Source organism: Engystomops pustulosus, chromosome 1 (assembly GCF_040894005.1).
Source record: "Engystomops pustulosus chromosome 1, aEngPut4.maternal, whole genome shotgun sequence".
Taxonomy (NCBI): domain Eukaryota; kingdom Metazoa; phylum Chordata; class Amphibia; order Anura; family Leptodactylidae; genus Engystomops; species Engystomops pustulosus.
Genome location: NC_092411.1, coordinates 191,798,273 through 191,815,569, shown reverse-complemented (window position 1 = coordinate 191,815,569; position 17,297 = coordinate 191,798,273). Strand labels below are relative to the sequence as shown.

Sequence of the window (17,297 nt, the reverse complement as noted above, 5' to 3'; positions counted from 1 at the left end):
GTAACACATTCTCCAATTCACTGTTGTTAATGAAAATAAAGCATTTCACAGATCTAATTTAACCTGTGTCTATGAGTCCTTGGATCCGACCGTAAATCATGTGACTATGGTCAGATTCTTCTCATGAATAGCTACATACTGCAGTGCTCTCTGTCTCCTGCCTCTTCCCTTTGCATTACAAGAACAGCTCAGACACAGGCACCTCCTGCAGACAAACAGCAGTGTCCAGAGACTTACTCAACAATCTACAGACAGATAAGGTCTTAATCCGGGAGGGAGACATATAGCAGAGCTGGAAGTGCTAGTGTGTTTTATATCTATTTTATGGATCTAATCAACATGATTAATCTGGTGCAGTATAAGATTGGTCAGTCATACTTTGCACCTTCTATCAGTTGTTCTAGTTTGCTGCCACACAATGTATAATTTTCTAGCACAGACACATTTTCTGTCAATACCCCCTTATATCATGACCACCAGTGGCAGATTAAGTATCCCATGGGCCCTGGGCTGTTCACACGACTAGGGCTCCCCCAGCGTCCAAACCAACCTCATGCCACAAGGCCTTATCTCCTCCAACTGAAGACACCACCGCAGCCAGTACTGGCCTCCCCCCTTAAATGAAATGTCCACAGTAAAGCCCCCCTTTAATGAAATGTCCACAGCAGATGCTCCCTTTACAGAAATGTGCACAGCAGAGCCACACCTTTGCAGGAATGTCCACAGATGAGCCCCCTTTTACAGAAATGTGCAAAGCAGAGCCCCTCATTTGATGAAATGTCCTCTACAGAGCTCCCTTTGATAAAATGTCCACTGCAGATAATAATTCCTTTACTTATATAGCGCACACAGATTACACAGTGCTACACAGAGTTTGCCAATTCAGTCTCTGTCCCCAATGGGGCTCTCAATCTAATCAACCTACCAGTATGTTTTGGAGTATGGGAGGAAACCAGAGGACCCAGAGGAAACCCACGCTTATATACTTTAAAGAAATGTCCACTGCAGAGCCCCCCTTAACAGAAATGGTCACAGCAGAACCCCCTTTAATGAAATTGCCACAATAGAAGGCCTCTTTTTAATGAAATGCCCATAGAAGGCCCCCTCCCTTTAAGAAATGTTCAAAGCTGGGCCCTTCCCTTTACAGAAATGTCCACACAGAGCCCCCTTGAAAAAAAAACACCACACTCACCTCTGACTCCTTCTCCCTGAGGCTCTGTCCTCTCCTCTTCCAGCCCCACTGCATACACTATGACCTTGTCATTAGTTACATAATGGATCTTAAATAGTTTGATTTTATGAATTATAAAATGTTATGGGCTTTCTAAAGTAGGTGGAATTATCACCAAGTTGGCCACAACTGCAAAACACAAGTCCCATGTGACATTTCTAGTCGGTTCTCTACCACTGTGCTATGTGGCCCGATTGTTTTATAACTGCCTTTTTGTTGTTGGTGTTTCTGCATTACCTGCTGTGGTTTTTAGGTCCCAGCTGTGGTAATTTGTGTTATCCTATCAGGAGTAGTCGGGCTCCATTTAATTCTGGTTTGTCATTCAGTATTTGCTAGGTATTGTTGTATTTGCAACTTATCCCTGGCTGTATTCTGTTGGAACATCTATACTTTCTAGTAGCTTGTTACTTCGTCTGTGTTGAGAGATTCTGAAGTTTGTCTGTTTCTTGGATGCACTCACCACTTTCCTGTCTGTTCCCCTTTGCCTCTGTTTATGTTATTGTAGTGCCTTGTGGATCTGATCTACCGTAGTTGTTAGCTACTATTCCTGTCCTCCCTATTGCCCTTCCTCCTGTATTCAGTTGTGTGTCTGTGTGCATGCTGGGATTGCTAGTTCTCCAAGTTTTACTTGCACCAATCTTTCACTAGGTGGGCCCAAATTTAGTACATCAGACCCTGTAATAGTCCTTTCCCCTACTTTCTAGATAGGTCTTTATGTTCCGAGAGAGAGAGAAGTTGTCTGACCACCCGTAGGCAGGGACTAGCTTAGCCATAGACAGTTTTCCTTTCCCTGTGTCCCTAGTTCTTGATACTCTCTCTCTACACGGTTTGCTGCATCTGTGTAAACCGTAACACCATGACCCTTTCGTTCTCAGTAATTCCTCCTTCCTCTTATGCTTTGCTGCCAGTGATGATGTAACAGACTGTCCTGCTCTGTTACCATGATATAATGATATGCAGGACATGTGACCAGAGGCCATCTTCTGTCCTGTGTCTGCTCCGTGCAGAAAAAATCAACGGACTGATTAAAGGGCCAGTAGCATTTTAACACCTTTGTGTCTAAGCCATTTTAGACCTTTAGTACCAGGCCTGATTTTTAAAATTTGCACCGTGTCATTATAGGAGGTTATAACTTTGTGACATTTTAACATATCCAGGGGATTTTTAGACAGTTTTCTCCTCACACACATACGGACGTTTTGATATGCAACATCCCTGCCAACGCAAGGCAAAGGAGTTGTTGCGAATAAGCCCCTAATATGTGTGTTCCCCTCATAGAGAGTCTGATCAACTCCTTTGCAGGACACTACACATACATTGTGCAGCGGTAGATTCTGCCTGGATAGGCAAGGGTTAAATGTTGTTTATTGTTATCGTCCAATGATATGCCTCAATGCACTTAACTGTGAACTGGAGACCACCTGACCAGGGAGTAACTAAACTCTTAGTCAGGGGAGGAGTTAGATCTCTTCAGTTCCAGCTTCTGACTGAGAAGCACCACCTCAGAGCTCGTGCTCTGACCACAGGCCTCATAGGCCTCAGCAGCTCTATAGAGCAGTGATTTTCAACCTTTTTTGAGCCGTGGCACACTTTTTATACTTAGAAAATTCATGGGCACACTACCAAACAAAATTGCACAAAATGACACTAAACAGTCATATTATACATATAGTTAATAATATAGATTCTAAATTTATTTTACTCACTCAGTGTGAAACCTGGGTCTGTTTCGATAAACACAAAAGGAATATCCTGGCAGGAATGGTGGAAAGACACACACAAAGCTCTTCCTCAACAGTTCTCAGTTTCCCTGTTTTTAGTATATGGTGCTGATTATTATGTGGTTCACATACTGCAAAATAAAGGGGTACAATGAGAAGTACTATGGCCATGAGGCCAGAGTACGAGTGCCAGCTCATATACTCAGCATATGAGCTTGTACTTGTAGTACTACAGCCTCATGACTATAGTATTTCTCATTTTACATTTCTCTGGGAAACAAAACACAGGGGGCACCATAGTTTGGGGAACTTTCCTCGCGGCACACCCGACCATGTGTCGCGGCACACTAGTGTGCCACGGCACACTGGTTGAAAATCACTGCTATAGAGAATCAGTCCACCTTCAGGGCTAACGCTGAACCATTCCAGGATAAAAGCTAAAGCTTCCTACATTGGACACAGCTCCATCCCACCCTGCCCCTGCATCCAGGCTGGTGAACAGACTCCTGTGGTTCTTTCTCCAAGAGCACTCCCAGTATCCTACCTCTGTAAGGAATCGTTGGGCACGTTGCCTGCTGTTGCTGTTGGTTCAAATACAGAACTGTAAGTTATTTTTGCACAACGTTGCCTCTGGCTGGTCCCTGCTATGGCTGTAACATCAAGGGCGCCCCATCCATCTACCAGGGACACACACTACAGACTCTAAGGGCTGCCCCAGGGAGAATCAGTACCACAGCCTCTCCCTCTATATAATTTTTTGCATACACCAGCTGCTGGAGACCTGCCAGGCTGTGAGATAGCCCTCCGGTCCCCATACCAAGCACCGTGACACTAGCGTGCCCAGGCCGCAACCGCTAGCCACTCCGGTATTCTGGGCCCCGGCTGCCTCCAGACCCCAAGAAAAAGGCTAGGCCCCGGTGGGGGATGTTGGAGATAACCCTATATGTTGTGTCTTTTGGTGATTTTCACTTTTTTATGTTTTATTTCATCATTGCATTTGATGGGACTTCTTTTTTAATAGTTTTTTTTTTACCGTTTTATTTTGTCCCAGGGTGAGACATGAACAAGTGATCATTTGATGACTTGATTCTGCATAGGCTGACAGCTGCACTGTTAGATCGTGCAGAGTGCACAATCCTAACAGGGTGCTACTGAAGGCAGCCCTTGGGTCCTTATTGATTGTGCCGATGCACCATAGACGGGCCGGTCACTATGACCCCGGTGTCTATAGGGTTGAACAGGTGTCTCTGGAATTTTTGTTGCATTATTGTGCAGAGCAATTTTTACAATTTTGACATGTACAACTAAAACCAAAATGACAGCATAAATTATTATCCTAAACCCCAACAAACCACACATTTTCTGAAAGCAGATACTTCAGCTTCACACCTCCGAAATGTAATAGATGAACATGTATAGAGTTCAGATACTTCATAGCCCTATGTTCAAATGAAAAAATAATCACAAAATCACTAAAACTGAAATCACCAAAAAACTATATACAGGCAGTCCCCAGGTTACGTACAGGATAAGTTCTGCAGGTTTGTTCTTAAGTTGAATTTGTATGTAAGTCGGAACTGTATATATTATAATTGCAACTCCAGGCAATTTTTTTGGGTATCTGTGACAACTGGATTTTTAAAAATGTTGGGTTATGATAAGAACCAGGATTGATAATAAAGCTTCATTGCAGACACCTTTGATAACTGTTATAGTTATATATTGTAGCCTAAGACTAAAGTACAGTAAATTACTAACATCCAGAGGTCCGTTTGTAACTAGGGGTCGTCTGTAAGTCTGGTGTTCTTAAGTAGGGGACCGCCTGTATACATAAACCAAGCTAATAGGACAACAACTGTGAGGGTGTAATATGATGGGTGTTATGTAGATTGATGTAATATGTGCACCATTGGATTAGCAGCGCAATAATAGAAACTTCTGATAATAGGAGTCTGAGTAAGAACGTCATAACCTAGGTGTCAGGGCTCAGGGTTAGTGAACCCTCTGGACCACCGTGTACGACAACACAAGCCGACACTTGGGACCGGAATCTAAGTTGCACCTGGTCTTCACCAGAGCCTGTGGCAAAGCAGGATGGTCTTAGAGTCAGGAACAGGCAGATGGTCGGGACAGACGGCAGAGGTGCAGAGTCTGGAATGGCGCAGGAGGTCTGGCAGCAAAGGTTCCCTTTAACTCCCTAGGTGGGGCTGTTCAAGCATAAAAGCATTCACATAGCTTCATATTAAGATGTATCAGGTGCAACTCTGAAGGATTCTTGCGTGGCTAACTTGCTTGCTTGGTGAGTGGAAATGTCGCAAATTTAGGTGCAAATATATAAAATTTGCCAAAAAATATAGAAAACAAAGAGAACATTCTAAAATAAATGACCCCCACAGACTTTTGCAGCAAGATGTTGTCCAGAGAGATGAATTGTGTTGTATGCAGTTCAGATTCCTCTGCAGGAAATACTCAATGTACAAGTACTGAGGAAGCAGGGGAGTAATTATAATTACAACATTATAAAAATTTTATTTAGAAGGAAGGAGGCCATGGATAACAAATTTAATAAGATACCACAGTCACTGTGCCTGGATCTATGAGTAAGTGCCCCTGGTTTATTATGCTTAATTTTGATGGTAGATTTCCTTTAAACAATACATTTCCCGCTCTGCGATAGACTGTGCAGTGCACTGGACTTCGGCGTCCTGAAACAGGTGGCGCATTGACATCACACACTGCAAGAGAAAGCGGTCACTGAGCATTGGGGGAAGGTGAGTACTGTTTTTTAATATCATTGGTGGCTGATATAATCAGTGGTGTAACTAGGAGAGGCAGGGCCCCATAGCAGACTTCTGAATGGGGCCCTCCTTAGCCTTAAAAAAATATATATATTTATATACTCACAAATGTGAGTTACAGTTTCACAGTATATACAGTACATATATAGAGCATAATGCAGTATATATACACATCATACATTCTGTACACATACAGCATATATACACCACAGTTACAGCATATATACATCACATACATGTCATACACATATTATGTTGTATAATGTGTAGTATAATATGTATATAATGAGGTACATCCTCCATTCTTTAGTTTGTCAGGTTGGATGATGGGGCCCCCTGATGCTGTGGGCCCCATAGCAGCTGCTATGGCTGCTACCACTGTAGTTACGCCCCTGGATATAATTAACACTTGGGCTGGATATTTATTAATTACTAGAAGATAGTTATTCATTACTGGTGGGGTTATATTTATTAGTTACTAGGGGACTTATTACTAATTACTGGGGGCTGTATATTAATTACTGGGGTGCTGTATATTAATTACCTGGGTGGTATATTTATTAGTCACTGGGAGAATGGATATATTCATTACTGGGAGGCAGTATATGTATTAATTACTGGGGGCTGTATCTTAATTACTGGGGGGCTGGATATATTCATCACTGGGGGGCTCTTTGCCCCTCCCCTCTCAATATGTCCTATATATTTCTGTGCTTAGTCACGGTGCAGTGAGATAGTGTGTGCTCATCACACCATGACTGGGTGCCATAGATGTCTTTGGGGACCCTGAACTAGCTGCAAATTGTGAGGCCAGATCACGGTCTTGGGCGCTCATTTCTCCAGCGGGAGCACCCGCATTTTCTACTTTCCACCTGCGCTCCAGCGGTGTGTATTTTTTCCAAGAAAATATTTAGGTACACCTCTCATTCGGCACTTCATGGATGCCTGGAGTTAAGGGATGGGGCACAGGGAACACCAGGGGGGAGAGGGAGTTGGTTCAAGGGGTTTTACTATTATTGTTTATTATTTGATAGACATTGCTTTGAAAATGTGACACATGTGATACATGAAAAATGAAGTCTCAATCACAATTTTTCTTTAAAAGCAAACAGAATATACAGGCTGTCCCCAACTTAACCCCTACGGGACTCAGCCTCTTTTGGCATTAAGGACACGGGCCCATTTTTCAAATTTTTTTTTATTATGGACCTATAGCAGATTATTTCTTTTGCCACATGAAATGCACTTTTCTGGTATGTAATTTTGGGGCATGTATAGCTAATTGGTTAGATTTTATTAAATCTTTGTTGGTAAAGGAAATGAAAATCAATTTTTAGGAAAATTTTTATGTGTTTTTTTTTTGTCATTTCTGATACAGAAAGTATATTTGAAAGTTGTATAATTTATTCATTGTTGAAAGTGGACAAATATTAGGGCAGAATATGCACTGCATAAAAGTGCACAATTCCTTTGTGATAGTAAAAGTAAATTGTAAAAAAACATGCTGATCTATGATAATTTTTTGAAATGCTTCAGACTTTCAGAAAGCAAAATAATACAATGGCAATAAAACTGGTTTAAAAGTGGAAGGTTTTTTTTAGCACAATTATCAGAAAAGAAAATCACGCACAATGTTTTTGTATTATTTTACTGTATGATAATTGCATTTTCAAGTTTCACATCAGCTTAAAAATATATTTATATACTTCACAGTCCAATAAATAAAATAATTATATGTACAAAAATACATATGCAACAAAAAAACTATGCAATGAATGTATTCTGGGGTTATATTTTTAAAGATTTACCCCTTTGATACAATGTGGTGAAATCTTCATTCTTAGTGTCCATTTTATGCCATTAATGGAAGTTTTACACACCAGCCATCTGTGTTATCCAGCTGCGAAAGTATGTGACCTTGGTATATACTCCAGGCTTCATAGGTAAAGCACATCCATAGCCAAAACTTACAATTCCTATGAGTGACCATCTGTTATTAGACTGTAGGGCAACCAAAGGACCTCCCGAGTCACCCTAGAATCAAATAGAACATTTTTGGTGTCATTAGTCCTGTGCAATGGCATGGAAGAAATTACTTAGGTCTGGCTTCTCATTTACAATGAATTTACTGCCATCATTGGCTATTCCCATGTGTTCGGCTTCGAGCTAGCTATGGAAGCTATGGAAGCCAATTGCCTGGAATTTCCCTTTTCAGTGGCTAACATTACATAATGGTCATTTAGATGAAAAGCCTTTACATGGCTGACGTGAGCCTACCAAAATGGAAGAGACTGTCAGAGAATCTCTGTTCTGGACATCTCACGAAGTACAGTACAACATACATAAATAGGGTTTTTACAGGCCATATTCACTATATATTCGCTATGTATAAAAATTTGGCAGTGAATTCTAAACATGAGGACATTTCTATGGATGAAATCTATGACAAAAAATGAACTCAGTGGCACTGATTTTATTGCTGATTTTGACTATCGTTTTGGTTCAACATTTGCATGATATGTGATCCCAGCACTGAAGCATAACTAAACATTTGAAGGGTTTTTTTTCAGAAATTAATAATAGAGGATATACTAGTAAACATTGTAATATACTCCAGTAAGGGAAAAAGTTTCTCCTTCTCATGTTTTGCTCCTCCTCCTTTTAGTGAGCGGTGTTTCCCAATGTCTTTTTATGATTTGTAAAGCGCTACGGAATTTGATGGCGCTATATAAATAAAGATTATTATTATATTATTATATAATGTCTTCAAGTCTATAAACAACAAATAGATAAGGACAGGATGGTAAAGAATAACTATTTAATTACATAGGGGGTAATTTGTCATTGGTTTTTTTTTGTCTATGTTTGGCATTATTTTGGTGCAAATGCGGTTTTACAACTTTCCATTGCGCCAAATGAACGTGATCAAAGTCACTTTGACTTTGTGCTGAATTCATTATTAGCATAGACTAGTTTTCACAATGCGATTGAATTTATGATTTTTTGATTTGTCACAAGTTTCCTTTTCAGCTCCAGTTTGCAACTTTTTCATGCGAGAGTTGCAAATAACCCATGGAGCAGAAGCAAATTTATCAAAGGCCAAAGCCAATTTCATGAATCTGAATGCTCTGAAGACAGACATAGAACTGTCACAGTCAGCCTGTCTGATACATTACTCCTATAGAGCTTAGTGTACTCAATATTTTAGCACTGTAAGGAGATAAGTCTATCCAGTGACTGTCTATAAAGATTCAAAGGGATTTTACAGGAAACCTGGAAACCCTGTGGGTGCCCAGTGAATTATTTGTGGCACTGATGACCTGGCTTAAAGGGGGCTCACAAGACATGTAGTGGCTTCCTCTGACCACAGGATGGCACTATGATGTAAGAGTATTAGAATGGCATATTCTTATTGTGCATAGTCAGATACCACTGACTTACAATAAACATACCTGGCAAGAGTCAATTTTTCCAGTTAAATAACCAGCACAAATCATGGAAGGCTTCATAAGATATCCATACACCTGGTAACTGCTGCACGAAGTTGAGTTAATGATTTTCAATTCGGCCTGTTGTAAAGAAGACGATAAAATCCCTTTGAGAAAGAAAAAATATGTTGTTGTTATTATCATAATATATATTTTTTTTATATTAATAAAATTTCTTATATTGAGTGAGAGGTTTTTTCCTAACCTCCTTCTGTAAGTGCTCCCCATCCGGTGACGTAACATGAAGAGTTAATAGCAAAGATGTGCAGTGTATCTGGTAAACACACAGGCTGGATATACTGTGTGAAGGATATTGGACTTGATAATTGGAGAAGTGCAATATCATTTTGGTATTCTCCACTTGTGTAATTCTCATGGATGATGATATTTTGGAGCTGTAATCCAGAACCAGTTCTTAAAAAAACAGTACCTAAGACAACTGTCCAAGAATTTACATTTTTGCTCCTGTGAAAACATAATAGTAGTTATTAGTACATTTTCTATTATGACTTTTATGTGCTTTCACAAAAATGGATAAACAGTGGACAAGAGTTGTTGTACTCATAACAGACCATGTCCCACAGAAGGCTATATCCTAGTTATATACACTGATTTGGTAAATAGCCAGTTGCTTGAACTACTTTTCATACTTGAGGTTCATTTTGTGTTTATACTTTTAAGAGGCTGGATGACTTCTGCAAAAACCTAAACTCTGTTGTATAGTAGAAGTCTTGAGAAGTCAGCTTTAAATGGTATATACTCGTGTATAAGACGAGTTTTTAGCACAAAAAATGTGCTGAAAAACCTCACCTCGGCTTATACACGAGTCAATTTAAAAAAAAATAATAATACTCACCCTCCGGGGCAGGCTGGCTGTATACATGAGGGACACGCTGGCTGTATACATGAGGGGCAGGCTGGCTGTATACATGAGGGGCAGGCTGGCGGGAGCCGCCGCCGGGTATCGAGAGCCACCGCCGAGGATTGGGGGTGAGTATCGGCGGAAGGTGAGAATTAAGTTTATTTTTTTAAATGTGCTCAACAAACAGGGGGGCAGGCTGGCTGTATACATGAGGGGTAGGCTGGCTGTATACATGAGGGGGCAGGCTGGCTGTATACATGAGGGGCAGGCTGGCTGTATACATGAGGGGACAGGCTGGCTGTATACGTGAGGGGGCAGGCTGGCTGTATACGTGTGGGGGCAGGCTGGCTGTATACATGAGGGGGCAGGCTGGCTGTATAGATGAGGGGGCAGGCTGGCTGTATACATGAGGGGCAGGCTGGCTGTATACATGAGGGGCAGGCTGGCTGTATACATGAGGGGCAGGCTGGCTTTATGCATTAGAGGGGCAGGCAGGCTGTATACATGAGGGGGCAGGCTGGCTGTATACATGAGGGGGCAGGCTGGCTGTATACATGAGGGGGCAGGCTGGCTGTATACATGAGGGGCAGGCTGGCTGTATACATTAGAGGGGCAAGCTGGCTGTATATATTAGAGGGGCCGACTGGCTGTATACATTAGAGGGGCAGGCTGGCTGTATACATTAGGGGGGCAGGCTATATAACACTTGGGGCTGGCTGTATACTACATACATTATATATTATACTCGAGTCAATAGGTTTTCCCAGTTTTTGGTGGTAAAATTAGGGGTCTCGGCTTATACTCGGGTCAGCTTATACTCAAGTATATACGGTAATAAATACAAGGCATTCAATTACTGTGCATTATTATTATTTTGTAATAATATCACTATTATAAGCACCAAATGTGAAGTTGTAGTCTAATTTATCAGATATACATTGATTAGTTAAAAATAATAGACAGTTTGTTCTTATTATACAGCTGATGTTTAACTTACGAAGAAAAACAGTGCGCAGCAGTCACCAGCCAATTATTGCTGATGATTGAGGCTCCACATTTATGATTCCCATTGAAGTGTAGACTGGCCTGCCAAGGCCATGACCCCAAGGCAGCCGCTGTTCCTCCCACTATCCTGCTTACTGCCGATGGACCTCCAACACCACAAGCTGTTGGGATAGTAAATGAACAAAGATATTTTAGACATTTAGATCATTTCACTAAGACCGATAATCACTGGTCTAAACCACTGTGCAGCGTTCGGGCCGTGCGTTCCCGGCAGCATGCGTTGTGAGTGTGATGCGAGTTCATCGCATCACACTCGCAAGTGTGGAACGGGCCTTAGAGTCAAGAGTGCCAGTGTGGGAAATTTTAAGGCTGGCTTTTAAAATGCTAATCTTATTTAATTTCCCCATTGCATTTCATGTCCTCAGAACTCTCACATAGTGAATTCCTTTTACCTTATACAAAGAAGTTAAAGGGAGTGTACTAGCTGCTAAATCATTGTAAAGCATTGTAAGTATTTTGTAGGACAATATAGAAATTTACCAGGTAAACCTTTCAAATTGTCATTCTAGGGAAAATTCTGTTCTTATATTTATGCAAATTAACTTCATTGTACCCCAGTGGAATGGACATGCCTGCAGCTATTTCCATTTTTATATGCTGCCCAGATCTATCCCTTTTCACAAAGATTGAATTCCCAATTAGAGAGAGGGTATAGAAAGAAGAATATGGGGGCATCAGAATAAATGGCCACACTGTTTTTACTTGCGACCTGGCACAATACAGTAATTAGTAATTGCTTTATGAAGATAGTGTATTCATTATCATGTTTAGGATAGTTCTTTTTGGTGTTCTTGGGTCCATAGTTGGTGTTTGGACTACTTGTGCCATACTCATGCACTGTCAGCAACACAAAAAAACCTGTTTTTCTTACTCACGTCCTTTTATTTGCCTGCTTTTTTCGGATACTTTTCCTGTACTTCCAGCTTCCAACACTTTTTTGCCACAATTAGACAAGCAAAAAGCTGGTCTACCAAGTTGTATTTGATGAGTGTGGAGTTAGTTTAGACCCTTTCGGTCATGCGCCAATTCATTAAGCCCTTGCAACACAATTTAAAGATGAGCTGGATCAGCTAGTTTTCATGGGTGCTAACAGAGGAACTCATCACAGCATCATATAGAAGGGGTTGGTGTTGCTGAGTCAATCCTTTCACAAGGGTTTCCAAATAAAAAGAAACAGTTATCCTTAGCATTGCAGCTTACAGCCAATCGTTTCAGTGAAATAAAATGCTGTAATAGAACATTAGACAATGTAAGATACCGGGTTAAGGTTACCGATACCTTGAAATTCCATAGAAATGCATATGTGAGCAGGCTGGGGCCCGCCCCTAGTACCTGTGACCACACCCTCACTATAGTGAGTTGTTTTGAATGATGAATTATTGCTCTCTCCTATGAATTATTAAATGAACCCCCCCAGTCTGCATTATAATCCTGTGGATTGAGTCAGATGGGTGTTCCTGAGCTGAGCAGAGTCAGGCTGTAACACCCCCTTCATCCTCTAGTAAACACGCCCCTGCACGCCTCCTACACACACCTCCTGCTAAGCTGCAGCACAGAAACGGGTATGAATGATATGTGCAGGAGTTGTGCAGGGCGCACGTTTACAAGAGGAGGAAGGGGGTGTTACAGCCATCTGACTCCACAGGAGACGGGGGGTTCATTTTATAATTCATACGTGCTGCTGACTCATTTCAATATCATCATGCAGAGCAACTCACTACAGTGAATGAGGTAGGACCTTCGGTTTGGGGTCTAGTTGTGTCTAAAAGGTTCCCTTTAATCCTTAACAACCATTATAACTTATATTAATGTTTTATAATACCAAGATGCTTTTCCTGCGCTGGATTATAAAACAAACTATTCAAAAGCCTCCTATTACATCTTCTGATAACATCATAGAGCTGGATGCCTGCAAATGAAAAGCTTGTGTGTATTCCCCAATTTTAACCCCTTCACGACTAGTACGGCGCAAGCCGTGTCCCGGTGCATGGAGAGGGCTTGCGAGCCGAGCCCTCTCCATAGCCAGTAAGTCTTTTCTACATATTGCAGAAAAGGCTTACCGGTAACACCCGCAATCGGTGCTAGCACCGTTTGCGGGTGTTCTCCCGGCAATCGCCGCCGGCAATGGTGCCGGTGGCTTCAAAAAGATGGCGGCACATGGGCCTTATCGCGGATCGTCGCTCCTCGTGACATCAGCTATCAGCACATTGTAATGAATGGGGAGGAAAATCCACATATACTGCCATACTGTAGTATGGCAGTATATGATAGGATCATACAGACACCCTAGGGTTAAAGTACCCTAGGGAGCCTGAAAAATAGTAAAAGTAAAAATAAAAAAAGTAAAAAAAAATATATAATAAAAAAACCTAAAAATTCAAATCACCCCCTTTTCCCTAGAACTGATATAAATATTAATAAACAGTAAAAATCATAAACACGTTAGGTATCGCCACATCCGTAAATGCCCGATCTATCAAAATATAATAATGTTTTTTCACAGCGTTTTACCCTGTAGCAGAAAATTGCACCCAAAATCGAAAATGGCACCTTATGCCATTTTGAAAAATATAAAAAAAATCAATAAGTGATCAAAAAATTGCGCAGTCCTAAAAATTATAGCAATGAAAACGCCATCAAAAGTCTAAAACAAAATTACACCACCCACAGCTCAGTACACTGAAGTATGAAAAAGTTATTGGCGCCAGAAGATGGCAAAATTAAAAAAAAAATTTTGTACAGGAGTTTTTTGTAAATGTATGAAAACATTATAAAACCTATACAAATTTGTTATCCCCATAATCGCACCGACCCAAAGAATAAAGCAGAAATGTAATTTGGGGCGCTTGGTGAAAACTGTAAAATTCAAGCCCACAAGAAAACGTCACAAATGCAGTTTTTCACCAATTTCACTGCATTTGGAATTTTTTTCCCGCTTCCCAGTACACGGCATGGAATATTAAAATACTGTCACTTTGAAGTGCAATTTGTTACACAAAAAATAAGCCATCACACAGCTTTTTATGTGGAAAAATAAAAAAGTTATAGATTTTTGAAGGTGGGGAGTGAAAAATGAAAGTGAAAAAACTAAAAAGGGCCAAGTTGTTAAGGGGTTAATATGTCTCCTTTTATTACATATGAACTCTTAGTAGGAAGTATTGAAAAATGCTAAATTATGCACAATTAACACACAATGCCACTGCACCAATCAGTTTTTTGGCAGGCCACGTAAACACATTTCAAAATATGCAGCTTAACCCCTTCACGCTCCGTGGCGGATATGTCAAAAAAACAGAATTGATGCTTTTCTACTCATACCCTCAAAAACGAGTTCCTAAATTTTCAACAATAGGTGATACCAACCCCAAAATGGCAACACTGGAAAAAGCATCTCATCCCGCAAAAAAAAATGCCAGCACATGTCCCCAATAACGAAAAAGCAAAAATTTATAGCCTACAAAAGGGACCAAAGAGGAAACTAAAATCCTGGCAGCTGCAGGTCCCTCCTTCCATTCTGCGCCTCGCTGTGTACCCATAAAACAAGTAACGTCCACATGTGGGGGGTCTCTGCACTCGGGAGAAATTGCAGAACAAATTGTATGGTGGGTTTTCTATTTTTATCTTTTGGAAATGTGTAAATTTTAGAGCTAAATGAGCATATAACCGGAACAATTTGACCAATCTAAATTTCACCGCCATTTTGATTCAATTACTATGAAGATCTCAAGGGGTTAACAATCTTCCTAAAAGCTGTTTCTGATAGTTTGAGGGGTGCAGATTTGAAAATGGGTTGATTATATACGGGGGTTTTGATACTAAATATGTAACATTTCATTAAAAACTGTATTTATCCGCAAAAGAGTAAATTCTGAAAATACGGAAAATCGCTATTCGATTTGTAAGCCAAGCGACATCAAAATATATTATCCAGACATTTCAAAAATTATGAAAATGTAAAGTAGACACATGGGAAATGTTATGCAGCAACTTATTTAGGTGGTAAATCTATCTACCTGAAAATGTAATGATAAAGTGAGATTTTTCTAAAAATTCATCATTTTTTCTTTTTTTGGAAAATAAACGCAAAACTTATCAGCCAACATTTACCACTAAAATGAAGTACAACATGTGGGGAAAAAACAATCTCAGAATCGCTTTGATAAGTAACAGTGTTCAAAAGTTATAACCATATAGAGTGACGCAAGTCAGAATCCAAAAAATGGGACTGAGCCTTAAGCTGTAAAATGGCTGCGTCCTTAAGGGGTTAAACGGCTTACCCTGTGGATTCATGATAAACATCAAATCATTTCATTGCTGTGGATCATAGTATGGAAATTAACATTTGCAAAGGCCAAGGTAAAAAATGAGAATTATGAAGGAATAAATTTTGTAGCCATTCTGCTGTGTAGGCAGTTAGCCTAACGTTTTGTATGGCTTTAAAGGGGTTATCCGGGTTTAAATTTTTTTTTATGGCCGGGCTGGGGAGGGCTATTTAAACATAATAAACATGGACTTACCTCCTCCGGTGCTGCCGATGTCCCGCGCCGTGGCCCATCTTCTCCGTGCGCCGGTTTCAGTAGGAGGGCGCACAGGGAGCTTCCGGCCGGCCGGATGCTCCCATGCGCACCATCTCCCAGCGCTTACAACGCTGAGAGATAGGGACGGATGGGAGGAGCCGTCCATAACGCGGACCGGAAGCTCCCTGTGCGCGGCTTCCGTGCCCCTGTTTGTTTACAGGGGCACGGATCGAAGTGACCGCGGCGCGGGACATCAGCGGTGCCGGAGGAGGTAAGTCCATGTTTATTATGTTTAACTATCCCTCCCCAGCCCGGCCATAAAAAAAAATTTAAACCCGGATAACCCCTTTAATTCAAATATTTTCAAATCCAAACCTTTCACACACACCCACATTGAGTCTTCACCTTGTTTGTCACTGGGTCTGTATCTTATATCCACACAATACTTTCCCTCAAGCAAAGTTACCTGTGACTACATAGGTTGAGGCCCCTTTCACACTAGCCTTTTTCATGTGCAAGTTCTGCAGATGTTTTTGGCATGCAGAATTCACATTGCACTCTGACCCAAATGTCCAAATTTATCTAAAATGGTGCAGTCATGTGCAGTTTAAAGAACTTCTTTACAGTGCAAAAAAACCCAAAAAACTCCATACAATCAATAAATGCATTGCATACATGCAAGTGCAGTGTGTTTTTCAATGATCAATTGCCATAGAAAAGATAGACCACCAGTCATGAGTCCTTTTCGCGTCTGTTGTCTCCCCGGGGAAAATGCTTGAAACGCAAAAACTGTGCTTGAAAAACTCAAAATGCTAAGGCATCAGATCAAAGGTGATGAAAATCGCAAGCAAAAACATTTTCAAACGTTGCACTCTCACGTGATCTGCAACGCAAGAGGGCTAACTGTCGCCAAATGTTAATCTGGTCCTGGATCCTTGCTTTAGAATTAGTAAACCTGTGAAATAGGACTTTGTAGTCCAATGGAATACAGACCTGATTTATCTCCTGAATTGGTTTGGGCGCTAGCTGTGTTAGAATTACCAAGAGCTGAAATTCAAATGATTGAGAGAATGTTAGATGAAATCTGAGAACTCTTTGAACACTTTATTCTGTGATCATTTGGTATTCATATATTTGTTGTACTAATATTTCTACACATTGGGGGGAATTTATCATTAGTCTGGCTCCTTAAGACAGTTCTATGCCTGTACTGAAGGGTTCTGCTGCCCATGATAAATCTGCTGGAAGTGTTCCTATGCTATTTGGTTTGTTTACAACAGTTGCATAAAAAGTCATGAAAAAACCATGAAAAGTCGCAACACATAGATCAGGGTGGGAATAGAGTCAATTTGCACCAAAACTGATGCCTATAAGGATAGTTGTAATACATGAATTTAGTCCTATTGTGAAAACTTCGTAAGTTTAATGAATTTGGTGAAACAGGGTCTAAGTCAAAGTGACTTTATATTGTTCCATGCTCATTTGGCGCAATGGAAAGTCACAAAACAGCCTTTGAACCTCAACTGCGCCAAAACACCACACACAAGCAAAAAAACCTATGATAAATCACCCCAATTAACGCAGGTGGTGTAGTGTCATCACACACAGAAAACTG

The 17,297-nt window shown here is 40.8% G+C and overlaps 1 protein-coding gene across 3 annotated transcripts in view; it reads right to left on the bottom strand.

Annotated features, from left to right (window-relative positions):
- Positions 1-7,571: 7,571 nt before the first annotated feature.
- Positions 7,572-17,297, bottom strand: part of LOC140101370 (transmembrane protease serine 11C-like) — a 29,516-nt gene continuing 19,790 nt past the window's right edge. For 2 of the 3 annotated variants that reach the window (XM_072126602.1, XM_072126603.1), the window contains 5 exons: positions 16,676-16,729; positions 11,098-11,266; positions 9,444-9,703; positions 9,203-9,345; positions 7,572-7,784 (listed from right to left, as the gene is read on the bottom strand). In XM_072126602.1, coding sequence (XP_071982703.1) covers positions 7,623-7,784; positions 9,203-9,345; positions 9,444-9,703; positions 11,098-11,266; positions 16,676-16,729 — 788 coding nt within the window. In that variant the 3' untranslated portion in view covers positions 7,572-7,622. The remainder of the gene's footprint in view (positions 7,785-9,202; positions 9,346-9,443; positions 9,704-11,097; positions 11,267-16,675; positions 16,730-17,297) is intronic. The other variant, XM_072126604.1, reaches the window with a different exon arrangement.